This window comes from Nuphar pumila, chromosome 2 (genome assembly GCF_984573655.1).
Source record: "Nuphar pumila chromosome 2, dmNupPumi1.hap1.1, whole genome shotgun sequence".
NCBI lineage: Eukaryota > Viridiplantae > Streptophyta > Magnoliopsida > Nymphaeales > Nymphaeaceae > Nuphar > Nuphar pumila.
In genome coordinates this window covers 139,954,260-139,981,953 of record NC_143250.1, presented here as the reverse complement: position 1 = coordinate 139,981,953, position 27,694 = coordinate 139,954,260, and the positions used below count along the sequence as shown (strand labels likewise).

Genomic DNA, 27,694 nt, shown 5'->3' with positions numbered 1-27,694 from the left:
TTTAAACTATGAATGATTAATGTTTCGTAAAGTTTGGCATTTGAAAATGTTAGATGCATGTGAACGAAAAAATCTTGCACATGTGCTTTTGAAAGGTGAATTAAAGCATGTGTAAACACATAAAAATGTACGTACATAAGTAAATTGCGCATAATTTAAATGAAGCAAGCGTCTGCAAAATTGTGTACGCAAATAGATGCATACTTAATTTAAATAAAGCAGTATCCACATAAATGTCATCATAAATAAATGTGTGCATAATTTAAATAAAATCATGTATAAGCAAAACTGCGTACGTAAATAGATGCACCCGTAATTTAAATAAAGTAGTATTCGCATAAATGTCATCATAAATAAATATGCACATAATTTAAATAAAGCAAATGTACGCAAAACTATGTACGCAAATAAATCATACATATATATATTTATATATATTATACATATATTAGGACTATACAAATATAGTCATCACATGTATTTTTTCTACCTTAAAAAATGTGTGATCCTTCGACGAATTTGAGTGTAGGTGACATCTCACTCTTGCCTAAGTATTTGTGCTAGAGGTACGAGAATGCACATGTTTATAGCGCTCCAACATGTTTGCAAAATGATGCAGTAATTTGCAGCAAGAGGTGGCAGTTCGTAGAAAGAGAACCGACACAACAACACTCGGCTTGGGCCGAGCTGAGGTCTGGTGAAAGCGGCAAAAAAACTGGCCATGAAAAATGATAGTTAACTTTTTTGGCAGAGGTGGTTGCTACGGGCGGCACTGGGGCCGAATCCGAACCGAGTTTGAGTCAACAGGACCGAGCCGGGCTTGGCTTGGCAGGGTTGAGTCGAGCTCAGTTTAGGCCTAATCGATTTGGGCTCAGTTGGTTTAACCAAGCTCGAGTTTACTAAACCGAGCTTGACTCGATTGAGCCAAGAACCAAGGAAACAAGAGGAGGTTTCTCAGCTAAGAGAATCAAAGAACCAAGAAACCAAGGAAACAAGAACTGAGCTTGACTTGGTTGACTCACCTGAGGTTGTTCAGTTAGGGTTTTCGGCCGAGAGTCACCGGAGGAAGGAGGGGAAACAAAAGGAGGTTGGTGGGAGGGGGTGGCTCCAGGCAGGTTCACGCAGAGAAAGAGGGTGAAGTGCGAGGAGATGGGGGAGTGGGTGGCCTCCGACAGGGACCACCACCGGTAGAAGTGGGTTGCTAGAAGATGAGGAGGGGTGGTGGTGATGCACACAGAGAGGATCGAGAGGGTGAGAGAGGTGGGTGTTGGGTTTTAAAAAGAAACACACAGGGTGGTGGTGGTGGTGGGGTGGGTGGGTGTGTGTGTGTGTGGGGGGGGGGGGGGGGGGGGGTGTGTGGATCTCAATTGAGTTTGTGTTGGATCCCCAAACCGGGTAAAACCAAAAAGGGTGGGGGTGGGGGGTTATAACGGGTTGGGGTTGGATCCCTACGGATCCAACCCAAACCAATCTGGTGAGGGTTGGATCCTTACGGATCCGACCCAACTCCGGTAGTTTTAGGTTGAATTGGGTTTGGATCGTTACGGATCCAACCTAAACCTGATAGGTTTAGGTTGCCATAGTTATTTAATTGAGACCTGCTTTGGGTCTCACTTGGATCTTAGATCCAACCATAGATATCCACTAATTCCAAACCCGGTGTACTTAATACATTAGATCGCTTCTGAATCTAACTTGTTTTGACATTGGATCCACCTAACGGATCTAAGTCACAAATCCTAGAGTTTGAGTAACCTGGATCTCTTCCTAGATTCAAAATTTGAAGTTTATTGTTAACTTGGACTGGGTCCAATCGAATGGATCTGAAATCTAATCATATTAGTTTAACAATTCGGATCTCTCTAGATCCAAACTTAATTAAACTATGGGATCCTCTGGCTCAAGTGTTATAGTTGCACAGTTTTGAACTGGATTTCATGGGAGTCTATCCTCGTGGATCCCCCATTGCGATCCAAAACTGAAAAGTCTTAAAATTTTGTAGGTCTTAATTGATTATCAAATAACCTGATAAAATCCATAAATATCACTGATAATTAATTGCCAATTAACTACATAGAGAAATACAAGGGTAACCCCATATCATTTTTAAAAATTATCCAAAAAATTTGAGAATTTTATACATCTAATTATATTTATATTTTCTATATAATTAATGTAACTAATTAGGTAAATAGTAATAGTTACCAAGTTGCTATGCAAGCCCGTGGGTCAACCCGAACTTGGCCCTTGTATATAACAAGCTAGGTTTTGGCCCGGTAGGTAATGGGCCAGAACGTAAAACCTTGACCCAAACCTGGTTTATGGTGGGCCGGGTCGGCTTGGGCCGCCCGGCTCATTGCCTCCTTTTAAAGAATCGTAATTCAGTACAACAGCAGTCGATAAAGGCAACTGCGTATCGCGGCAAACCAAGATCCGCTAGTTCAACACGGCTTCTCTCTCTCTCGTTCAAAAATCAAGACAGCATACACAACAAAACAACTGAGAAAGGCTCCGTGTCTTTTGCTGGCATCACGCGACATCTCTCTCTCTCTCTGCACCTTGGACCGGCATGTGAGGAAGAAACCGAGACCATCTTTGCTTATTCTATTCTTTCTTTTCGTTTTCACCTTTCTTCCATGTGAACTTCTAAGTTTTAGACTTGGGCAATTACCGTTCTATGACCAAATCGAACCTCATCCCTTTCATTTCCATAATCTTTCCTTCGTTGGAGTTCAAGTTTGGTGCTCTTGATTCTACTGCTATTGGGTAAAGTTCTTCCCCTGGTTAAAACAGCCTCAGGCTTTGGGGTTGCTTCGTTATTCATGGTTGCACTTTGCTTTTATTGAAGTTACGGTGATTTGTCCAATCAGAAGTGGTGTTGGGGCCACTTTATGAAAGTAATTGTTATGTGGGTATTGATTTTTCCTTCCAAATTTGGCTTCAGGGTATGCTAGATTGAGGAGTTGTTGGAAGCATGGTGATGTGAATGAGATCTAAGGAGGTTGTCTTGTGGTAAACAAGAGGGGCAAATGAACCATGACTCTGCTGAGCAGAGTCGGTTCTGTATTGGATTCGGATAATCTCAAGGGCTTTACTCTTGCTGTGTCTTCGAGTGTTTTCATTGGATCGAGTTTCATCTTGAAGAAGAAAGGGCTTAAGCGGGCGGGGGCGTCCGGCGAGCGGGCAGGTAAAATTCGACTTACCCAATTCAGATTTTCATGTTTTCTTTGTTGGGGATTGGATTTTATGTGGTTTTTTACTCTAAGGATTGAGCATTGGATTGTGGTTGTATGTGCGTGTAAGGTTCTGGAGGATATGGTTATCTATTAGAGCCCCTTTGGTGGGCAGGAATGGTGACTAGTAAGTGTGATGTTTCTGTTCTATTTTCACTGTAGATTTTAAGGTTTGTTGTGGATAGATTCCTTATAGGTTATAAAATCGATTTATGTAGTGATTGTTGGAGAGATCGCGAACTTCGTAGCTTACATTTTTGCTCCAGCTGTTTTAGTGACACCGTTAGGGGCATTAAGTATAATTGTCAGGCAAGTATGTTATAATCCAATTGCTCAGAATGAGAATTTTCTCTTTCATCTTGTGGATTGTGTCATCTCTTAGCTAAGTTCCTCGATTCTCTTTCATCTTGTGGATTGTGTCATCTCTTAGCTAAGTTCCGGATTCGAGACAATGTCTTCACACGTATTCGTGGTGTCTGTCAAATGTTATTGCATGGCAGTGCTGTTCTAGCCCATTTTATGCTGAATGAAAGATTGCAGAAGATGAACATGCTTGGTTGCCTGCTGTGCATAGTGGGTTCCACTGTGATTGTGCTCCATGCACCTTCGGAGCATAGCGTGACCTCAGTAGAAGAGATCTGGGATTTGGCAACCCAACCTGGTGAGTTAGATTGTTAACCCACATTGTGTTTTTTATAAATGCCAATGTTTTACGTCTTTCAAATGCATCTTCATCTTACTTCATGCTGGCTTGTGCTCATTTTTCCAACTTTTTGTGGATTTTCCCAGCATTTCTTCTTTATACAGCATCAGCAGTTGCAACCTCATTGGTTTTGATGTTGCACTCTGCCCCTAGGTGTGGCCAGACAAATATAATGGTGTACTTGGGCATTTGTTCCCTAATCGGCTCGCTGACGGTAATTCCTGCTGTTTTTCAGATTGTGCATATTCTTATTTAATTATTATGTTCTTGAGACTTATTAGATTGTTATTGTGTTAAAATACATGTAATTCATATATATATATATTTATATATATATGTAATACCTGATAGGGGTATTTTAGTCATTTCACAAGTACCCGATAGGGGTACTTGTTTTTCTTCTTTTATTTTCTCTTTTATTTTTTGTAAAATATATTTTTTGTTTTTATGTTTTTTGCTCACACAAAAGGGGCCCCACCATGTAGTCGATGGGGCCCCCAACGGTCACATTTGTGACCGTTGGGGGCTCCCAACGACTACATGGGGAGCCCCTAGGTGGATCTCCTTTTAAGGCCTCTTGGCCATTCCCCCTCTCCTTCTCTTGTGTATAAATAGGGGTGAACCCCTCTTGTATTTTCCATTCAAGAGAGCTCTCTCTCTTTTCAATAAGAGACTTTTATATTTTTATGTTGTGTTGTCTCTTGTGAGTTTGGGTGTTAGCCCTTTTTGTTTGTTCCTTAGTGGATGTTGTAAGTGCTTAATGCACTCTTTGCTTTTCCGCATATTTCATTACATGGTATCAGAGCCTTGTTTATGCTCTTCTTCTTAATATAGCTAGTCGTATAGCTATATTTTTTTCTTGTTGTTTCTCTCTCCATTTACCCTCTTGTGAGTGTTTGAAATGGAAGGAGAACAAAAGATTGATCTCTCCTTCAAGCTCAATGGCTCCAACTACATGATGTGGGCCGCCGCTATGGAGAACAACCTCAAAGGTAAGAAACTTTGGGGATACGTTATGGGCACCATTCCGGAACCTCAACTCCAACTAACTAAGATGGATGGTGATCAAGAGAAAGCTCTTGAAGGCATTGCCCGCATGAAGGCCATTGAAGATCACCAATCTAAAGTGGAAGATTGGGAAAGCAAGCATGCCAAGATTCTTGCTTGGTTCATGAACAATGTGGAGCTCAAAATTTGCGCCAACATTGCCAAGTTTCGGATGGCGAATGAAGCATGGTTCTTTATGAAAGGTATGTTTACTCAAAAAGACCTTGCTCGTCAATTCTTTCTTCAAGAAAAAATCCGGACTATCAAGCAAGGAGAAATGAGTGTAAGGGATTACTTTAGCACTCTTGGTCCCCTATGGGATGAATTATCTTTACTAGAACCAAAATGGGTTTCTAGTGTGGATGTGGAATTAAGGAGAGAACAAATGGAAAAAAAGCACTTTTTCCAATTTTTACATGGGCTTAGGCCCGAATATGAACAAGTTAGATCTTCCCTCCTACATAGATCTAAGCCTCTTCCCTTGGAAGATGCCATTGCCGAAATATGCTAAGAAGAAACTCGTCTTGGCATGATTAAAGGAGGAGATGATGTCTTGGCCGTATCAAAACCCGACAACCATATGAAAGCTTACAAACCTCCACATTTTGGGAAGCAAAATAGTTATAATGGCAACTATAGAAAAGCCATTTGCCATCATTGTCAAGAGCCGGGTCATATAAGACCTAATTGCCCTAAGTTGAATGAAGCACCTAAAAATAAGGTTGCTTCCGTTGAAGAAACTACTCAAAAGAAAGAGGAAGCCATCAAAGGAAAGGAATCTTTTTCTCTTGCTCAACTATCGGAAGCACTACAAACTCTACTCAAGATACCATCAACCTCGGGTGCCGCCATAGCTTCTTCCTCTCCTCCAGGTATGTCGTCTTGGATCCTTGACTCTGGAGCTTCCTTTCATATGACACCACTTGAAAATGAGCTCTCCGATTTATGTAATAATTATAAAAACTCTTATGTTTCAACTGCCGATGGTACATCCTTACAAGTAAAAAGTTTTGGAACTTTAAACTTTTCAAAAGATTTCTTTGTGCCAAACGTGAGAGTTGTACCTCAACTTAATTTAAATCTCCTCTCTGTTGCTCAAATATGTGATCATGGATGTGAAATCTCCTTCTCAACTAAGGATTGCTCTATACAGGATCTCCGGTCCGGGAAGCAGATTGGGCAAGGCCATAGGAGGGGAGATCTCTATTACATGAGCAACTTGAAACTCCCCACTAACTCTTTTTGTAACCATGTCCAAGATAAAAATATTGATATTTGGCATCAAAGACTTGGACATCAAAGTTTCTCAAAAATGTACTCCTTTCCATTTGGAAAGAAATTTTGTAATGAGAAACATTTTGTTTGCAAGAATTGTATTTTTGGCAAAATGAAATCTACTCCTTTTCCAAACCGAACTTTTGTATCCAAAAGACCCTTTGAGTTAGTCCATTCGGACGTTTGGGGTCCTTCCCCCGTCATGCCTAAAGGAGGGTACTCCTATTACGTCACTTTTATCGATGACTACACTAGGTATGTATGGATCTACTTTCTCAATTTAAAATCTGAAGTCTTTGACTTCTTCAAAAAGTTTCATATGATAGTTAAAAATCAATTTTCAAGTAATATCTCTACTCTTAGATCCGATTCGGGTGGAGAATATTTATCAAATGAATTTCAAAACTATTTAGAAGTACATGGAATTTGTCATCAAAGATCGTGTCTTAGGACTCCCCAACAAAACGGCTTGGCCGAAAGAAAGCATAGACACATCATGGAAACCACTAGGACACTCCTTATTTCCAAAGAAATTCCAAAGAGTTTTTGGGCCGAAGCGACCTTAACCTCAACTTACTTAATAAATAGAATGATATCTTCATCCTTACAAAATACATCTCCATATGAAAAACTATTTGAAAGAACACCCGATTTCAATAGATTAAGAATTTTTGGATGTAAATGTTTTGTCTTTACTCATAAACGGGACAAATTATCTCCTAAAGCTATTGAATGTGTTTTCTTGGGATATGAAGAAAATCAAAAGGGCTTTAGATGTTTTGACTTGAAAAATAACAAACTCTATGTATCTAAAGATGTAACATTTTTGGAAAATGAAAATGGTTTTGTGAAAACTAAAGATATTGACGAAAGTGAATATGCTTTCTTATTTGATCTTCTATCTCAAGAAGATGAGACTCCTCAAGAAGAGGAAATCTCTAATGAGTCTTTGAATGACCTAGAGGAAATTCCTCTTGATGATGTTATAGATAGACCAATCCAAACCTATGTTAGGCGTGGTCAACAAACTCAGATGAGCGCCTTAGAAAAATACTCTCAAGGATCCAACCTAGAAGAAACCTCTTTAAGGAGATCCGGTCGGATCTCCAATCCTCCTAATAGGTTTGTTTCCTATGAGTCCCTAACTCCAAGATATAGAGCGTGTCTAATTGTGTTGCATTCATTTCATGAACCCTCACACTATAATGAGGCCAAAGATATTCCCCAATGGGTTGAAGCCATGAACTTAGAGCTTAGTGCCCTTGAAAAGGCAAAAACTTGGGAAATAACTTCGTTACCCTCTGGAAAGAAATCAATTGGATGTAGATGGGTCTTCAAAATTAAAACTAAGAGTGATGGTTCATTAGAACGTTATAAAGCACAGTTAGTAGCTAAAGGATATGCTCAGGAATATGGTATAGATTATGAAGAAACCTTCGCACCTGTTGCTAGAATGACTAGTGTTAGGACTCTTATTGCTATTGCGTCAGTGAAAAAATGGCCTATCTATCAACTCGATGTTAAGAATGCATTTCTAAATGGTGAATTAAATGAAGAAGTTTACATGGATCCCCCACCAGGAGTATGTATTGGTAAAAATAAAATTCTCAAACTTAAAAAGGCATTATATGGTTTAAAACAAGCCCCAAAGGCTTGGCATGACAGATTTAGTAATGTAATGACAAGTTTGAATTTTCGTTCATGTTATACTGACACTGCGTTGTTTGTGAAAAGTGCAGGGTCTTCAGTAGTTATTTTACTACTTTATGTTGACGATATGATCATCACGGGAAGTGATGAGCAAGGCATTAATGATATTAAGAAGGTTTTGAAAGATAATTTTGATATGTCTGACCTTGGTTTCTTAAGATATTTTTTAGGAATTGAAGTGGCGTACTCTCCTCGAGGGTACATTCTCTCTCAGATGAAACTTGCTGCTGACATCTGTTCCAAATCTGGTATCTCCGATGATAAGAAGACAGAAACCCCAGAAGTCATCAATGCAAAATTAAGGTTGGAAGATGGAACACCTCTCGAGGATCCTACTCCCTACCGGCAACTTGTTGGGTCTCTAACCTACTTATCCATCACTCGGCCAGACATTGCTCATGCTGTCCACTCTGTCAGTCAGTTTCAACATGCACCTACAACCGTGCACATGAGTGCAGTCTTAAAAATCGTCAGATATATAAAAAATACCATAACTAAGGGAGTTTTTCTTTCCTCTGCCTCGTCACTTGATTTAATTGCTTATACTGATGCAGATTGAGGAGGAAATCCCAATGACCGAGTCTCAACTACCGGATTTTGTGTTTTCTTAGGTGACTCTATGATTTCTTGGAGATGCAAGAAGCAACACAAAGTATCCTTGTCCTCGACGGAAGCGGAATATCGTGCTATGGCCACTACAACCATGGAACTTGTGTGGCTAAGAAGCCTCCTCAGTGATATGGGCATTGTCATCTCTACTCCCTTGAAGATGTGTTGCGACAACAAAAGCGCAATCTATATTGCAAGCAATCACACCTTCCATGAGCGCACTAAGCATATTGAGATGGACTGCCATTACGTACGGGATGAATACCTAAGAGGAACCATAGCACTACCTTACGTCACATCAGAGTACCAGTTGGCAGACTTCTTCACTAAGGCTCTTGTTGCTCCTCGCTTTTTGTTTCTCCTTAACAAGCTTTCGGTTATATCCCCGTAAAGCTTGAGGGAGGGTGTTAAAATACATGTAATTCATATATATATATATTTATATATATATATATATGTAATACCCGATAGGGGTATTTTAGTCATTTCACAAGTACTCGATAGGGGTACTTGTTTTTCTTCTTTTATTTTCCCTTTTATTTTTTGTAAAATTTATTTTTTGTTTTTATGTTTTTTGCTCACACAAAAGGGGCCCCACCATGTAGTCGATGGGGCCCCCAACGGTCACATTTGTGACCGTTGGGGGCTAGGTGGCTCTCCTTTTAAGGCCTCTTGGCCATTCCCCCTCTCCTTCTCTTGTGTATAAATAGGGGTGAACCCCTCTTGTATTTTCCATTCAAGAGAGCTCTCTCTCTTTTCAATAAGAGACTTTTATATTTTTATGTTGTGTTGTCTCTTGTGAGTTTGGGTGTTAGCCCTTTTTGTTTGTTCCTTAGTGGATGTTGTAAGTGCTTAATGCACTCTTTGCTTTTTCGCATATTTCATTACATATTGTTCCATTACGTTCCATCATCACATACTTGTTATGTTATTCTGAAGGTTATGAGCATCAAAGCTATTGGAATTGCCATCAAACTCGCAGTTGAAGGAACAAGCCAGACTGGATATATGCAAACATGGTTTTTAGCTATGGTGGCAGTCACATGTATCGTCATTCAGTTGAATTATCTGAACAAGGTGAGTGAAATGCTATTCCTTAAAACTCTAGGATAATGCAGAATAGGACCTTTTTGGGCTAGATAAAGAACTATCTGGCCTTTCATGTATGTGCTTGACTGAAATACGTATTCTGAAGCTAGAAACTACTTGTGAGTTTTCTCATCTAATATATCACCAAATCTGAGCTATGGGGGCAGTAAAACTTCATTATAACAAAGTTTGTGACCAGTGACCACGAAAGTATGATTTCTCCAACAGCATCCACTTGAAAATGCAAGACAGCACTTCAACTTTTCCTTGTAAGGGACTTCGTGCAACAAACTTTAATATATCAGCTTTAGGTGAACAGCCTAGATCCTAATTTCTAGAGTGGTGGGGCAGGGTGTGGGGAGATCCTTGCCTAAATGATAGCAATAAGTGTATCTGACTGTGATAAAAATCATAAAATGCAAATACGATTGTTGCTTCTTAGAGGAACATGGTTTTGTGTTTGAGCATCACTTAAACATTTGGTTCATTTTTTATATTTTTTTAGCAATTGAATTCCATCTCTTGCATATATTATGTATGTATGTAACCAAGAAAGTAATCTGTCAAGTGGTTGTCAGCTTGTTTTCCAAAAAATACTTAATTGAATATTTTTTATATCAGCTTTATTTTATATGTCAAATTATATTTTATTAATTTTTGCATCACACAAACAACTATTAGGCACATTTTCTCTAATCTACTGTAGCTCATAGTTTGAAAACACAACTTGTGACTTAACTAGTCTGATCTTAGAATTGGACTCGTCTGGGTTTTGTTTATATGTATATGTATGCGAGGGTAGAACTTTTTGTGACATAACATATTAACAATTAAGTAACAATTATGTAAGCTTTAGTGATATATATTTCACATCAAAGTATAAAAATCTATGATTTGCTAATGTAGATTCAGCATATTTATGAGTCACTAAACTAGCATGTCAAAGTGTCACAATCCGCTAATTGTAAACAATCCGATTCCAATCAACTATCTTGAATTTAAACATAGGTGTGAAATTGCGGTGTCAAGAAACTAATCAGCATTGTCATTGTAAAAATAATATCTCAAATCTAAATTAGTAAAAAATAGTAACTAGAAAAGCTATAATACTATATCTTAGTGAGATTTATTGTGAGAAGAGATTCATTCATTGCTGGGGACCAAAACAAAAGTTGGAGAATAAACAGAAAGGAGACTTGTTTTGATACGCGTTTTGCTTGCAAATAAAAAAGTAAATTTCCATTTTGTTTATCACATTAATCATGTGAAATTGGAATCTCAAAATTGAGATATATTTGGACTGAGTCAACGAATTAGGTTGAGCCAGCAGAGGTTTGGGAGCTTGGGAGGGCATCTAGGTTGACTCCAATGAATGACTCAGTCAGCCTGCCAGGTTTTATGTTGTAGTCTTTTTATAATGAATAAAGATCTTGCTAGTGTAATATATCACATTCATGTCTTCTCATCCAAAGCATATTTTACCAACAGACATCCTAGTGTCACATCATTTGATAACACATAAAGGAGGAGTCATCTCCCATGTATGGGTGGTTTCAAGGCACTGGGATTTTGCAAATGTGTTTTTGATCCTTGTCTTTTTTCAAAACTAATAGAATGCCTTGCATCTGATTGTTAACTGGGAAATGGGCCCCCTAATGGCTTGAAGACTTCTTATTAATCTGAATTCCTTGAGAAACCTAGAATAAGTGCAAGGGATGGCCTAGTATATGTTTTTTTTATTGAAAAATCTGAAATAAATTTGTAATATTAAAATATTGAAAATAAGTGAGTATATTTTGAAAATCTGAGATGCGTATGCTTAGATGGATGTGTGGAAATACAATAAAAGATAAGATTCGAAACGAGGAGATACGTAAGAAGGTAGGCGTTGCATCCATTGAAAATAAGATGAGAGAGAATCATTTACGGTGGTTTGGACATATTCGGCGAAGGCCTAATGATGCTCCAGTTAGAAGGATGGAGAAATGGGAAAATATATTAGTAAAAGAGGTCGGGGTAGGCCTAAGAAGACTTGGATGGAGATGAGAGGAAAGGATATGAATGCTTTGAACCTCACCGAGGACATGGCATTGGATAGAAATGATTGGAGGAGAAGGACCCAGAATGATTTTCTTTTTTGGTTCATATTGCCGACCCCAATTGTTTTGGGATGAAGGCGTAGTTGTTGATATTTTGAATTATATGGGAGTAAAGTCTAGTCTTCAGGTGGAGTGCTTTCTTGTGTTTTCTAGTACACGTCCAACAATTATGGGAGCATGTTAATTCAGAGGGTGAATCACGTTCGCCAATCTAGTATTTAGACTCATGAATCTGGATCAAGAATGTTATTGGGTTAGGAAAATTCTTCTGATAGCTATAGAGCATAGTTGAAAATTGAAATACTTAAATTCCACTCTATGTCACATGGGTGCGGGTGCGGCGCAATTTCAAAAATTTTGGACACGGGGACTCGGCTATATATATATATATATATATAAGACTCGGTCAAAGTTATGCCCATTAGGGGACAAGTGATGAGTTGTGAAGCCTGATTCAGGGTTTTTTTTTCTTACAGGAGGGGGGGGGGTTCCCCCGGCGTGGGTCCCGCTGCGCTGTGAGCGGGCGGGGTTCAGGGGGGGCAGCCCCCCCCACCCCCCCCCACAAGATTTTTTTTTTAAATTATGTAGCCCAAATTTTTTTTTGTTTTTAAAATTTCCAAAAAATGGACCAAAATGACCCTAGGTGCGTTGACCACACCCAGGGTCGGGTTGACCGAGTCCGAGCCGCACCCGTGTCGGTGTGTGTCGACGCGGGTGCGTCGACCTTGGAGCCGAGTCCGTGTGACATAGATTCCACTTAATATGGATCTTCCTAAAGTGATAAGTTTGATCTAGGACTGTTTCTCAAGGTAGCAGTCTATGTCACACGGACTCGGCTCCAAGGTCGCCGCACCCGCGTCGACACGCACCGACACGGGTGCGGCTCGGACTCGGTCAACCCGACCCTGGGTGTGGTCAACGCACCCAGGGTCATTTTGGTCCATTTTTTGGAAAATTTTTTTTTTTTGAATTTTTTTTTTTGAAATTTTCTGGGCTACAGCTGTAAGGAAAAAAACCCATCACAATTAAAAAACCTGTACACTTTCAAGTTTTAAGTACAGAATGGGCACAACTCAAGTTTTTGTGGTTTTTTCCTGTACGAAGAAAGTGAATTATTACAGTGTATGAAGAAAGTGCCCAAAATTGAATTATTCTTGTATGAAAAAAGTGTACAGAATGCCTTCACAACTCATCACCTGTCCCCTAATGGGCACAACTTTGACCGAGTCTTATATATATATATATATATATATATATATATTTTTTTTTTTTTAATATATATATATAGCCGAGTCCCCGTGTCCAAAATTTTTGAAATTGCGCCGCACCCGCACCCACACTCATGTGACATAGGTAGCAGTATTATGGGAAACATACACACGATAAGGCAACATCAAAATTGAATCTCAGAATAGCATCTGATACAGTTGACAGAGGAATTCTGTTTCTTGTGATGCAAATAATATGATATTTTAAAGTCTGAAGGCACTTCTTCATGAGAATATTGATGTGAGGCAGAAAGAAAAGGGAAGCCAGAACTAGGGTGGATGGCTGCAGCAATAGGGCTCCCAAATTAGCTGGTTGGGTTATCCTCTCCTCTTTATTGATATTTATTATTTGTATACTAGGGTTTGGTCATTTACCAAAATGCCTGTGATACAAATGTTATGTTGCAACTATGTGTCATTAGGTACAATTATGGAAAAATATAAAAATTGAAACTTATATTATAAGTGTCCCGTTAGTTTCACTCATGGTTGCCAATTGAGGAAGCGGGAGCGGGAAGCGATACGGGAAGTGGGAGCGGGAAGCGAGGTATTTTCAAAATTTTAGGAAGCGGGAAGCGTGGGACCACTTAGGAGCGAATCGGGAATCGTCTCAGGAGCGACCTAGGAAGCGAACCGAAAGCGACCTAGGAAGCGAGGGGGAAGCGAAAAATAAAATAAAATAAATACAAAATTTTTTGAAAAAATGGGGAAAGCGTGGTGGGAAGTGCGCTTCCCATAAAAGGAAAGTGCGCTTCCCATTTAAAAAGGGCGCTTCCCCGCGCATTTTGGAAGCGCGACATTCCACGCTTCCCCACTTACCTAGGCGCTTCCGGTAACTCTGGTTTCACTTTCACTCCAAGCCCCATTCCCCTATTCTGTAAACCCCTCATCAGACTGGGCATGGTCTGTGACATGGAGAGTTTGTTCTTGACCATATACTGTCAAACGGCAAAAGCTTTGTCATAATTGTCAGTTTTGGTAGAGTTTCAGATCTGAATATAGTGTGAGAGAGAGAGAAAAGATGAATAGGTCCTATGGGACGTTCCTCTATTTCTGCATGCACGAGAGGATGTCCCTAGGTATGCTTATATAGAAAACAATACAGATATTGTATTACATCAGGACTGTTTCACAAGACTTTGAATTGGACTAAAACTGGTCCAACAATATGACTCAAATACCCTCATTTGGGTTCCTATTCTGACTAGAATTTCTATTATGACCAGAATACCTTCACGTCTTCTATCCTTAACACTCCTCCTCAAACTGTGCAAGGGTTATGACCATGGACATTTTGTTTTTAAGCATCCAATAACGAAGAAAGTGTAACAGTTTGGTGAAGAGATCAGCCACTTGATGTTTTCCAGAAATAAAATGTGGCTGCACTTATTTTCTACTCATTCACGAACAAAATGCTGATCCAACTCAACATGCTTCATCTTTCCATGTTGAACGTGATTAGTTGCAGCTAGGGGTGGCAATTTCTGACACGACCTGCCAACCCGACCCGCCAACCCGCCTCTTAGGCGTGTTCGGGTTGGGCTTAAGCCAACCCGTTTAATAAACGGGTCGACCCGCGTAACCCGTTTATTAAACAGGTCGGGTTCGGGTTGGGGGTATGCCAACCCGCCAACCCGTTTAATAAACGGGTTAGGCGGGTGGGTCAACCCGCCAACCCGTCTGCCAACCCGCCAACCCGACCCGTCAACCCATCAACCCGACCCGTCAACCTGACCCGCGAACCTGAGAACCCGTTTACCCGACCCAACCCATTTATTAAATGGGTTGGCGGGTCGTGTCGGGTTACCCGTTTATTAAATGGGTCGGGTTCGTGTTTGCCACAGCCGACCCGTTTAATAAACGGGTCGGGTTCGGGTTGAGGTATGCTGACCCGCCAACCCGTCGGGTCGACCCGCCAACCCGACACGATTGCCACCCCTAGTTGCAGCTGCTATTGCACTTAGATTATCACAATATATGAAGGATTTGTTAGAATATCCTCTGGAACCTGTGGAGAAAAGAGAAAGGGGATAGAAGAAGAAAGGGGCTGCGGCTGTCACAATGTCAGTAATGAAATCGTGACCTAAAGTATATATTAATATGTTTGAGTGTACATTGTGGGTCCGGGTCTGGTATAATATCCAGACTCAAAATGGAATAAAGATATACAAAGTTATACACAAAAGCTATACATAGATAGACCCGGGTCTGGTATGAGATCCAGACCCTAAACACACTTTTTCACCCTCTCTCAAGTTGATCATGGTTCTGAACCATGAACAACTTGCCTTTAAGCATCCAAAAGCGATATTTTGTCAAGCCCTTGGTAAAAATGTCTGCAACTTGTCTCTCAGTGTTAACAAATTCAGGCTCAATCTCTTTTTCGTCCACCTTTTGTCTCACAAAATGTTGGTCGATCTCAATATGCTTAGCGCGACTGTGGTGTAAAGGATTGAATGACATATTGAGAGCACTTTGATTGTCACACAACAAGGTAGACGGAGAGATCACTTCTCCTACTTCAGTTAGTAAATGCCTGACCCATGTGACTTCAGCAATAGCGGCAACCATGGATCTATACTCAACTTCAGTGCTTGATCTAGCAACCTTTTGTTTTCTACTACTCCAGGAGACTAGGTTTCTCCCAATAAAAACACAATATCCTGACGTAGACCTTCGCTCATCAGGATCTCCTGCCCAGTCTGCATCACAATATACAGTAAGTTCAGGCACATTCTTACCAGACGCCTGTGGAGAATATATCAACCCATCTCCAATGGTCCCTTTCAGATATCTGAGTATCCTCTTAACCGCCTCCATATGTCCAGTACGTGGTGCATGCATAAATTGAGACACTTGATTGACTGAATAAATAATATCAGGTCGAGTAAATGTGAGATACTGCAACATTCCTATTAGACTGCGGTACCTGGTGGGATCCTCATACAGGTCTCCATCATGAGCACTTAATTTTTGGTGGAACACACTAGGAGTTGCTAAAGGTTTGCAGCTTTTCATACCTGCCTTGCTGAGAACATCTATCGTATATTTGTGCTGCGTGAGGGTCAAGCCATGAGCCTGGCTATCGACTTCTATGCCAAGAAAATAGCGTAAGGCTCCAAGATCTTTCATTTTGAATCTCTGTCCTAATAGGTTTTTAACTTCTCTGATATTATCTTCAGAGTTTCCTGTGATAACTATATCATCAACATAAATTAACAATAGAGTGATCACATTCTTACTTCTAAAAATAAATAATGAGTGATCTAGTAGGGAACGTGAAAACCCATGCTTTTGAATCTCAAGTGAGAAGTTGTCAAACCAAGAGCGAGATGCTTGTTTTAGGCCACAAATAGCTCTTTTTAGCCTGCACATATGTCACATGAGTGCGGGTGCGGGTGCGATGCAATTCCAAAAAATTTGGACACGGGGACTCGGCTATATATATATATTAAAAAATATATATTATAAATATATATATTTTAAATATATATAATTATATATAACAATAAATTAATACATAAAGATTGTAAATTTTAAAGCAAAAATAAAAAAGCAATTCTTAACAACACAAACTTACCAAAATATAACACATAAAGAAGCTTGTGAGTGTGATAAACAACAAAACTTATCATAAATTTGCCTCATCGTCTGAATTAGAGGGAAGAACAGGATCAAGGTAGTCCATGTTGAGAGTATGTAAATTATGTTCTCCCTCAAAGTCAAAATCTTTTGGATTTACATCCCAATTCTTGGATGGTCCACAACTGCATCAAAAAATGACTATATTAGTATCTAACTTAAAACTTTGAATACAAATATTTAAATACAAACTTTGAATACAAAGAAAAAAAAGTACCTATACTCTTCTTTGGTGCGGCGAGAAATTAATCGTAGATTTGAGTGAACATAAACCAAATCCTTTGCTCTTTTACTAGTGAGTTTGTTTCTTTTAATGTTGTGAATTTGAGCATATGTACTCCAATTTCTTTCACAACAAGATGATGTAGCAGGTTGAGATAACAACTTTATTGCAAGACGTTGCAGATTTGGTGTCTCTGATCCATATGTTGCCCACCAATTAAGGGGATCTTCCTCGTCCCTTGCCACAAGTGCTGCTAAAGAATCAAATCTCTCAGTAGAAAACTTGCCAAACTCACTATTTACAACCTTAAACATGTGAGGATCATTAAAAAGTCTTCCCAAATATATCATTCTATTTCTTGATATCTCAGGATCTTCATTTGGAGAAACACGACCAACACCTGCTGTAAACCATTTTTTTGCATAGTATTTTGGATTGAGAGAGTGTGCCATGCAATGCAAAGGTGTATTGCTTTTATCCCATCTTCTCACTAAAACTGAATGTACATGATTGTAAAATTCTGAATCATCAAGTGCAATATCTTTCTTCTCATGTTTAAAAATGATACTTTGACCTTTTTCAATCATATTGTCTCGCATTTCATAAATTTTATGAAGCATGGGTACATCTCTGTCAACTTCTCTCAACATTCCCAAATAGGCTCTGTAAATTCAACAAAATATGTAATTTTATCCCACCAAAAATCATCACAGATGCATTTTTTGATAGCTTGAGCCTTGACATCATCTTCAGTACGATAAAAATCCCAATCTTGATCAGCCACCATCATCATCAATGCATTCTTGAGTTGCTTAATTCTTTTTATCATAACAATGAGAGAAGCAAAACGAGTTTCAACAACTTTCAGTAACTTGAGATCAGAATGCCTATTAAATATATAAAGGGCATGATGATGGTTTACAACAAAATTTCTAATATTTCGAACATCATGCTCTATTTCCTCAATCCATAAGCACATTTCATGTGCATGTGCATCATCTTTTGATGGATTGCATATACTCTTAAGTGTCAAATTTAAACTGTGTGCTGCACGAGTCCAAAAAATATGTGAATATGTATCTTCACTTGCCAAATTCATTCCTGCACGACTGCAAACTGGAGCATTGTCAGTAATGATTTGCACAACACTTTCTTCACCCACTTCTTTTATCACTTCGACAAATAATCTCTTTAAATATTCAACATCTTTATACTCTCTAGATGCATCAACAGTCTTAAAAAAGATTGGCCCATTAAGTGAGTAAGCAATGAAGTTTATCAGTGGTCGCCTTTGTATATCAGTCCACCCATCAGAATTAATCGACACTCCATGTTGTTTCCATGCAAATTTTTGGGTCTCTAACAAGTCTTCAATTCTATTTTTTTCCTCTGCAAGAATGACTGTTCTTAGTTTTTCTGAACTAGGAGGCACGTAACCAATCAAATTGCAATTAGCCAAAGATGTAATCATTATCTTTCCAGTATGGACTTCTAGCTACATTAAAAGGAATTGAGCTTGAGTAAAAGAATCAACCAATCTTTTTATCAATTTCTGCTCTTGCCATGTTTTTGAATGGCGCTTGTATTGTTTTATTGCTTTCCATCTTTCTTTTCTTTAAAAGTTCTTCTTATATACCACTAGCAGTAGGAAAAGACAAATTAATCGAATCGCTTCTCATCTCTGCAATTTTCTTCTTTTCAGCTTCCTCTTGTTCTTTTTTTAATTGCTTTAACATGTCTTTGTCAACCCCAGAACATGCCCAAATTTCTTGAACACGAATATGCAAAGGATGTGCTTTTACACGCGTATAAGAACCTTTGAAAACAGTCTTACATAGATTACAATGAAACTGCACATTCCCACCAACACCACTACTAACTTTTACCCATTTTGTCACAAGCCTCCAAAGTGGTTGACAAACTTCTAATTCAGGGTTAGAACTTGAACCAAATGTATTGACAATACCGCTAGAACTCGTCATTATATCTGAAAAGTGAAAACTGAAAAGAAAATAAGTAAATAAAATAAAGTTAATAAACACTTCAAAATAATAGTAATAGGAGCTCCAGGTTCGTTCCCTCTGTGCAAATCAGGTTCAAACCAAGCCCTCCTCTGCAAACCAGGTTCGAGATAGGGGGCCTACCCCCTATCTAACACAAAAAGGAGGGGCAGGGCAAGACCCTGCTAAACCTTATCCGTGCCAGGGGCTTCGCCCTTGCCAAAAAGCCAAAGGCAGCAGGGGAAACGAGGAGGGGCCGAGCCCCTCCTCATTTTTCTTTTGTTCGGCAGGGGTAAGAAGGAGTGTGGGAAGGAGGGGGCTCGGCTGACAGGCCGAGCCTTGCTACGCCGGACAGAAGGGAAACGAGGGGCCTAGCCCCTCTTCTGTGAATCAAAGGCAAAGGGAGGGGCCGAGCCCCTATTCTGCGAGCAGAGGGTGCAGGGAGGGGGAGTCCATGTGATAAAAGGGAAACGAGGAGGGCTGAGCCCCTCCTCTATGAATCAGAGGCACAGGGAGGGGCCAAGCCCCTCTTCTGCGAGCAAAGGGTACGGGGGGGGGGGGGGAGGGGCTTGCCTGACATAAGCGAAACGAGGAGGGGCCAAGCCCCTCCTTTGTGAATAGGAGGCACAGAGAGGGGCCGAGCCCCTCTTCTGCGTGCAGAGGGTGCAAGGAGGGAGGCTGCGAGTAGAGGGTGCAGGAGGGTCGATCGACATACCTGTTGAGTGTTGGAGGGGGAGACGGTGGCTGCCCGTGCGTACCGTTGCCGGAGTCTGGATCGCCGGTGTGGGTGTAGGAGAAAGCTACAGGGGCTGAGGGGGAGAGGCAAAATCGAGAGGGTAAGCCCCTCCCCCTGTCGATAAACCCCTTTTAGGGTTCGGCTGGAAAAGAAATTTGGATCTGGGTCGGGTCCGGACCCGACCCGGATCCAAAACGTAATTTAAAAATCAAAATGGACATTTTTGGACTTGGTCAAAGTTGACCGAGTCCAAAATGTGGATAGACTCGGCCTCGACTCATTGACCGAGTCTGACTCGGTGTTGACCGAGTCCGCACCCGTGTCGGGGCGTGTCGACTCGGGTGCGGCACCTCCTTAGCCGAGTCCGTGTGACATAGGTCTGCACACATGTGTTTTACAGTTTTGCTCTTGATATCCAGGGGGTTGTTCCATGTAGACTTCCTCCTTCAAATCCCCATGCAAAAACGCATTCTTAACATCAAGCTGACTCAGCTTCCATCCATGTTCAACGGCTAGGGAAAGATTAATTCGAATCGTTCTCATTCTCACTACAGGATTGAATGTCTCATCATAGTCTTGTCCTGCTTCTTGAGTGAATCCTTTTGCAACCAGTCTCGCCTTATATCGTTCAATGGTTTCATCTGGTTTATACTTTATTTTGTAGACCCATTTACATCCAACAACATTTTTGTCAGGTGGTCTTGGGACGATTTCCCAAGTACCACATTCATGTAAGGCTTGCATTTCATCATTCATGGCTTCTACCCATTTAGTAGAAGTAGCTGCCTGATAATACATGATAGGTTCATCTTCCTTATTCAAAGAAAGGGGATAGAAGAAGAAAGGGGCTGCGGCTGTCACGATTTCAGTAATGAATCCGTGACCTATGTCACACGGACTCGGCTCCAAGGTCGCCGCACCCGCGTCGACACGCACCGACACGGGTGCGGACACGGGTGCGGCTCGGACTCGGTCAACCCGACCCTGGGTGTGGTCAACGCACCCAGGGTCATTTTGGTCCATTTTTTTGAATTTTTTTTTTAATTTTCTGGGCTACAGCTGTAAGGAAAAAAACCCATCACAACTAAAAAACCTGTACACTTTCAAGTTTTAAGTACAGAATGGGCACAACTCAAGTTTTTGTGGTTTTTTCCTGTATGAAGAAAGTGAATTATTACAGTGTATGAAGAAAGTGCCCAAAAGTGAATTATTCCTGTGTGAAGAAAGTGTACAGAATGCCTTCATAACTCATCACCTGTCCCCTAATGGGCACAACTTTGACCGAGTCTTATATATATATATATTTTTTTATTTTTTTTAATATATATATAGCCGAGTCCCCGTGTCCAAAATTTTTGAAATTGCGCCGCACCCGTGTCGCACCCGCACCCGCACCCATGTGACATAGACCGTGACCTAAAGTATATATTAATATGTTTGAGTGTACATTGTGGGTCCGGGTCTGGTATAATATCCAGACCCGAAATGGAATAAAGGTATACAAAGTTATACACAAAAGCTATACATAGATGGACTCGGGTCTGGTATGAGATCCAGACCCTAAACACACTTTTTCAGGATTTATCTATCCACTGTCTCAGAGCCGACAATAGTTGACGAAGCCATAAAATTTCAGTTGTGACAGCAGTCATTGTTCTATATTCAGCTTCCGTGCTTGATTCTTTGTCTCTTGCTTGACCATGTGACCAAATGCCTTTTCAAAAATACTCCATAACCTGTAATTGACCTTCTTGTGGAGGGATTACCCGCCCAATCTGTGTCTGAATAGGCAACTACTACAAAGTTCATTGAATATGTATGATTCGTCAGTTTGGAGTATATAACACCATCAATGATCGTGGCTTTGATATATCTAAGAATTCTCTTCACAATGTCCATGTGGCTTTGCCTAGGAGCATGCATAAATTGTGATACTTGGTTAACGGCATAAGCCATATCTGGTCTTGTAAAGGTTTGGTATTGAAGTGCCCCTACTATGCTTCTGAATTTCTTCGAAGTGTCCAACAAACCATCATTTTCAATATCTCCATGCAGTTTTGTATTTAATGCCATTGCTTTTTAGCAGGCTTACATTCTGCCATACCACTACGTTGTGAGAGATCCTGGGCATATTTACTCTGTGAAAGATTCAAAGAAGTAGGTGTTTTGTCCACTTGTACACCAATAAAATACTTCAAAAGACCAAGATCCTTCATGTAAAACTTATGACAAAGGAAGGTCTTGAGATCTTTGATACGTGACTGACCACCCCTGTTGTAATAATGTCGTCAACATAGACAAGAATCAATGTCATATCAGAATTATCAACATGAGTGAATAAGGAGTAATCACATTGACTACATGTGAAGCAAATAGATTGAATTGTTGTACTGAATGTTTCAAACCATGCCCTAGATGCCCGCTTGAGCCCATAGATGGCCTTTCTTAATCTCAAGGTTGTCTTTGCAACATCACCTTCGGGATAACCGGGTGGATGCTCCATATATACCTCTTCATATAATCTTCCGTGAAGGAACACATTAAGCGAGAAACGATACGAGAAGCGATGCAATTTAAAATGTATATGAAGCAGGAAGCGATGCAATTTAAAATGTATATGAAGCGGGAAGCGAGGAATAAAAAAAAGAAATATAAGAATTAAATGCAAATCAAAATGAAACACAAATAAAAACTAAAATAAAAGTGACAAATATTAAATTTCATGTTTTTTTTAGTGTAAGAATTAAATTTTTAACAAAATCTAAAAATGATGACTACTAGTTTAGAGAAAGCACATGGAAGTGAGTGAGAAGAGTGGGAGAAAACACATAAAAAACAAAAAAAAATTGAGTAAGAGAACATATAAGAAAAATAGATGAAGCGTATGGAAAGCATATGAGAAGCGTGGGGGAATCAAGGTTCTCATCAAGTTTTAGAAGTGAGGAGTATCGTGCTTTCGAAGTTTCCGAAAAGCGAGCTTCCCACCTATCTAAGAAGCTTCTGGTAACTGGTTGATACATCTACCAACCAAAGGAAATTACAAGAGAAAGAATAACACAAATTGTTCTCATTCTGACAACAAGGCTGAAAGTTTCATCAAAGTCAAGACTATGTTCCTGGGTATATCCTTTGGCAATTAATTTTTTCTTATACTTCTCAATACTGTCGTCAGCCTTATACTTAATTTTATAAACCCATCTACATCCAACAATGTTTTTATCTATCAGTCTGTCGATGACTTCCCAAGTGCCACGTTCATGCAAAGCATTGATCTCTTTATTCATAGCTTCAACCCACTAATTATTTTTACATGCCTCAGCAAAATTGTATGATTCTTTTTCTTGATGAATGGCAATCATAAACAATCTAAAGTCAACTGAAAAGTGAAATGAAACAAGGGTGCACGAATACAATGCCAACAAATAGCTACACAAATGCACAACAACAATGTGGTCTCTAATGGACCGATCACAATCTCATAAGAAATAAAATACAAAAACAATAATAAGGCATAAAAGCTTATTGAAAAAAAAATGAGAAGTCGAATACCATAGCAAATGCTTTATGAAAGCATACATACAAAGTAGAGGTGAAGCTCTATTTATAGAGCCTTACCTTTAATGAATGGGAGGCAGTCCAAACAGTCAAAAAGACTGACACAGAAATGGACAAAAAACAGAAAATAAAGAATAAAAAAGAAACAGAAAAATTTACATTTCAGTCCCTAGTGGACTGTTCTAAATATAAAGGACAAAAATACCCTTGTCTGGTATTTGTATACATTTAATTTTAACACTCCCCCTCAAACTTACGGTGAAATCACCGATAGTTTGTTAAGAAGATACAAAAATCTAGGCAAAGGAAGAGCTTTGGTGAAGAAGTCTGTGATCTGAAATTCTGACTGAACATATGGCAATGTAATAGTCCCCTTCAAATATTCTTCGCTAACATAGTGACAATCTATCTCAATGTGTTTTGTTCGCTCATGAAAGGTATGATTGCTGGCAATGTATATGGCACTTTTGTTGTCACAACATAATTTTGTAGGCTCTGTAATATCAACTTCCATATCTAAAAGTAATGCACGCATCCACACAACTTCAATGGTTGTTGTAGCCATTGCCCTATACTCAGCTTCAATGGAGAATAAGGACATCTTTTGTTGTTTCTTGCATCGCCAAGAAATGAGGGAATCACCTAAAAAAACACAAAAACCAGTAGTTGAGTGACGATTATTGAGATTTCCTCCCCAGTCAGAATCAGCATATGCAATAAGATTTAAAGATGAGGAAGAGGATAAGAATATCCCTTTAGAAATAATTTTCTGAATATATCAAACTATTTTCAATACGACACTCATGTGAATTGATGTGGGCGCATGTTGAAACTGATTGGCGTTGTGTACAGCATGCGCAATATCAGGTCTGAAAATAGAAAGGTACATTAGTGATCCGATAAGTTGCCTATAAGGTGTTGGATCATCTAATAGTATGCCATCTTCAGCTCTCATTTTTGCATTTATCATCTCAGGCGTGTCCACATACTTTGTGTCAGTGATTCCCGAACGTGCAACAATATCTGCTGCAAACTTAATTTGAGATAAAATGTATCTCCTTGGTGAGTAAACCACTTCAATGCCTAAGAAATATCTCAAAAAACCAAGATTAGTCATATCAAAAGATTTTTTAAGCATAACTTTAATTTCTTCAATTTCCTTTTGATCATTACCAGTGATGATTATGTCATCAACATACAAAAGAAGAATAATAATAGAGGTATCTGTAGATCTTATAAACAAAGCAGTGTCAGTGTAACAGGATTTAAAACCAAATTTTAATATGGTATTACTAAATCGATCATACCGTGCTTTAGGGGCTTGCTTAAGCCCATATAAAGGCTTTTGAAGTCGAAGAACCATACCATTTTCAATAGTCAAACCGGGAGGAGGAACCATGTACACTTTTTCATTTAAATTTCCATTTAGAAATGCATTTTTAACATCTAGTTGATAAATAGGCCATTTTCTAATGGATGCTACTGCAAACTAAAGTCCTAACTGTGGTTATACGGGCTACTAGAGCAAATGTCTCCTCATAATCTATTCCATATTTCTGGGAGTATCCTTTTGCAACTAATTGTGCTTTATGTCTTTCTAGAGACCCATCACTTTTTGTTTTGATCTTAAAGACCCATTTACACCCTATAATCTTCTTTCCATTGGGAAGAGGTTGAATTGTCCAGGTATGAGCTTTATGCAGTGCATCTAATTCTATCTTCATGGCTTTTACCCACTCGTCTATGTTTTTAGCTTCATTGTTGTTAGATGGTTCATGATATGAATGGATAGCTAGAAGGCAAGCTTTATAGTTTGGAGTAAAAGATTCATATGACACGAATCTAGTTGGAGGTCTATGAATTCGTTCAAATCTCCTAACACTAGTTTCCTCAATATTTGTTGATTGATTATATCTTTCAAGGGCACATGGATGCTCTCTAGTGTCTCGTCTAGAATACTGTAAAAGATTTTGAGATGGTTCTCTTTCTTCACTAGAGTCATTAATAGACTCAAAATTTTCAATGTTATTAACAATTTCATTATTTGATTTAGGTAATAAATCAAATAAAAAAGCATACTCGGTTTCTTCCTTGGGTTTGTCAAAATCAAATCCGTTTTTTTTTCAAGAAAAATAACATTTCTACAAACATAAAGTTTGTCATTTGTTTATCATAGCACCGATAGCCTTTTTTATTCTCGACATATCCAAGAAAGACACATTTTATGGCTTTGGGAGAGAGTTTGTTATATTTTTCAAGAAGCACAAAACATTTACATCCAAATATTCTTAGTCTTTTCAATTCAGGAGAAATTTCAAAAAGATTTTCAATTGGAGATTTGTTTTCCAAGACTTGAGAAGGCATTCTATTTATTAGATATACTGCGGTAAGTGCAGCTTCGGTCAAAATTGTTTTGGAACATTTTTTGAAATAAGAAGGGTTCTAGCCTATGTCACATGGGTGCGGGTGCAGGGGTGCTGCACTTTCAAAAACCTAGGGTGCGGGGGTGCGGCAGGGGCAAAAATGTAAAAAAAATTATATATATATATATATATATATATATATATAGAGAGAGAGAGAGAGAGAGAGAGAGAGAGAGAGAAGGGGGTCCAAAATTGAAACTTCTAAATAAAATCATTTAAAACTTCAAAATATGAGTTTAATTTACACGTTGGACTTTAGGAGACCTTTCCTATTCTCAATGAAAGCTTTTAATTTTCAAGAATCTAAATAAAATCATTTAAAACTTCAAAATATGGGTTTAATTTACACGTTGGACTTTAGGAGACCTTTCCTATTCTCAATGAAAGCTTTTAATTTCCAAGATAGATTTTAGGAAACAGTTTTCTATTATCAACACTTTCCAAAGCTGCCTTGTTGAGAAACTCGTTTTATGTTTTTGGTGGATGAGAGGAAGTTTTATTACTATTAAATGTGTGAGAGAGAGAGAGTTTAATGAGAATTTATTCACTTGAAAAAAATGTTGTTCAATGCATTTTAAATGAATTTAAAGCAAGGGTCTCTTTTTTTTATTTTCCAAAGCAATTTTTTTTAATCCAAAAAATGGACCAAAATGACCCTAGGTGCGTTGACCCCACCCAGGGTTGGGTTGACCGCACTGGGTGCCACACCCACACGCGCACCCGCGTCGATGCGGGTGCGGCACCTGTCTTGGCGAATCCTTGTGACATAGGTTCTAGCAGTCTCAATAATGTGCCAATGTTTTCTTTCGGAAATTCCATTTTGTTGAGGAGTCCTTGGACAAGATCGTTGGTGTAAAATTCCATGATTTTTTAGATATGATTGAAATTCATTTGAAAGAAACTCCCCCCCCTGAGACAGAGAGGACTTTAATATTTGTTTTAAATTGGTTTATAACAAGGTTATGAAAAGTTTTAAAACACAAAAAAACTTCTGATTTAAGCTTGAGGAAAAAAATCCAAGTATGTCTACTAAAATCATCTATGAATATAACGTAATATGAATATCCTCCCTTTGACATGACAGGAGTGAGACTCCATACATTCGAGTGCACCAATTCAAATATTTCACTAGATGAGGAAGTTCTTGATCCAAAATGTATCATTTGTATTTTTCCAAGTATACAATCTTTGCATACAAAATCTTTATCTTTACAAAATTTTTTCAAAAATAGAAAATGAGATAATTTGGATATACTTGGATGTCCTAATCTTTTATGCCAAAGGTCTAAATCTATGTCTTTGACATGATTACAAAAAGAGTTTTTGGGTATACATAAAAAGTCCATATAATAGAGATCCCCTCTTCTATGGCCTTGCCCAATCAGCTTCCCTTACTGGAGATCCTGCACCCAACAAGCCTTAGATGAGAAGAAGTGTAACACCCCGAAATTTTAACCCAAATTTTAGAGGATTTTTTTTTTTTATATAACACCGGAAACAAGAAATAAAATAAGGTTAAACATTTCAAGACATTACGGTGGAGAGAAACCCAAAACATTTATTTCATTTCAATATTAATGAAGATCATCAGAGTTTTAAATGATATGAACAGTTAAAATTTACAATAAACTCAAGCGATCCCTGGAACAATAAATCCAAAAATCTCGATCCGATGCCTCATTCCGCAGCCGCTCATAAACTCTATTCTTTACCTAAAAATTAGTAGATTGATTGGAATTAGACTACCACGTCTAAGTAGAAATTACTGTAAATTTGGCAAATATACTAAGTAACAAGTATGCAAGGGATTTGTTTAATTATGGACAATAAAACATAGCATGAGAATATAAACATTACTAAACTACTGCACATTGTTAATTTAAGTTTCTAGCTAGAATATATAAACACTACCAAGACCAAATCAACCATTGCAGGAGTACAGAATTCATCTCATGATAAGGTAATATCATTTGCAGCATTTAAATATATCATGGCCACCGATTCCATTGAATGCTTAAAAGTAAGTGAAGCAGACTATGCAACAACTATAACAGACATATACATAAGCAAGTAAAGCGGATT

The 27,694-nt window shown here is 38.9% G+C and overlaps 1 protein-coding gene across 2 annotated transcripts in view; it reads left to right on the top strand.

The window, feature by feature from the left end:
- The first annotated feature begins 2,465 nt into the window (after positions 1-2,465).
- The window catches only part of LOC149847334 (putative magnesium transporter NIPA6), a 38,463-nt gene continuing 13,234 nt past the window's right edge, over positions 2,466-27,694 (top strand). The window contains exons 1-7 of one of the 2 annotated variants that reach the window (XM_089996937.1): positions 2,466-2,766; positions 2,945-3,187; positions 3,304-3,360; positions 3,452-3,542; positions 3,734-3,894; positions 4,041-4,150; positions 9,517-9,654. In XM_089996937.1, coding sequence (XP_089853063.1) covers positions 3,037-3,187; positions 3,304-3,360; positions 3,452-3,542; positions 3,734-3,894; positions 4,041-4,150; positions 9,517-9,654 — 708 coding nt within the window. In that variant the 5' untranslated portion in view covers positions 2,466-2,766; positions 2,945-3,036. Of the gene's footprint in view, positions 2,767-2,944; positions 3,188-3,303; positions 3,361-3,451; positions 3,543-3,733; positions 3,895-4,022; positions 4,151-9,516; positions 9,655-27,694 lie in introns of both variants that reach the window. The other variant, XM_089996936.1, reaches the window with a different exon arrangement.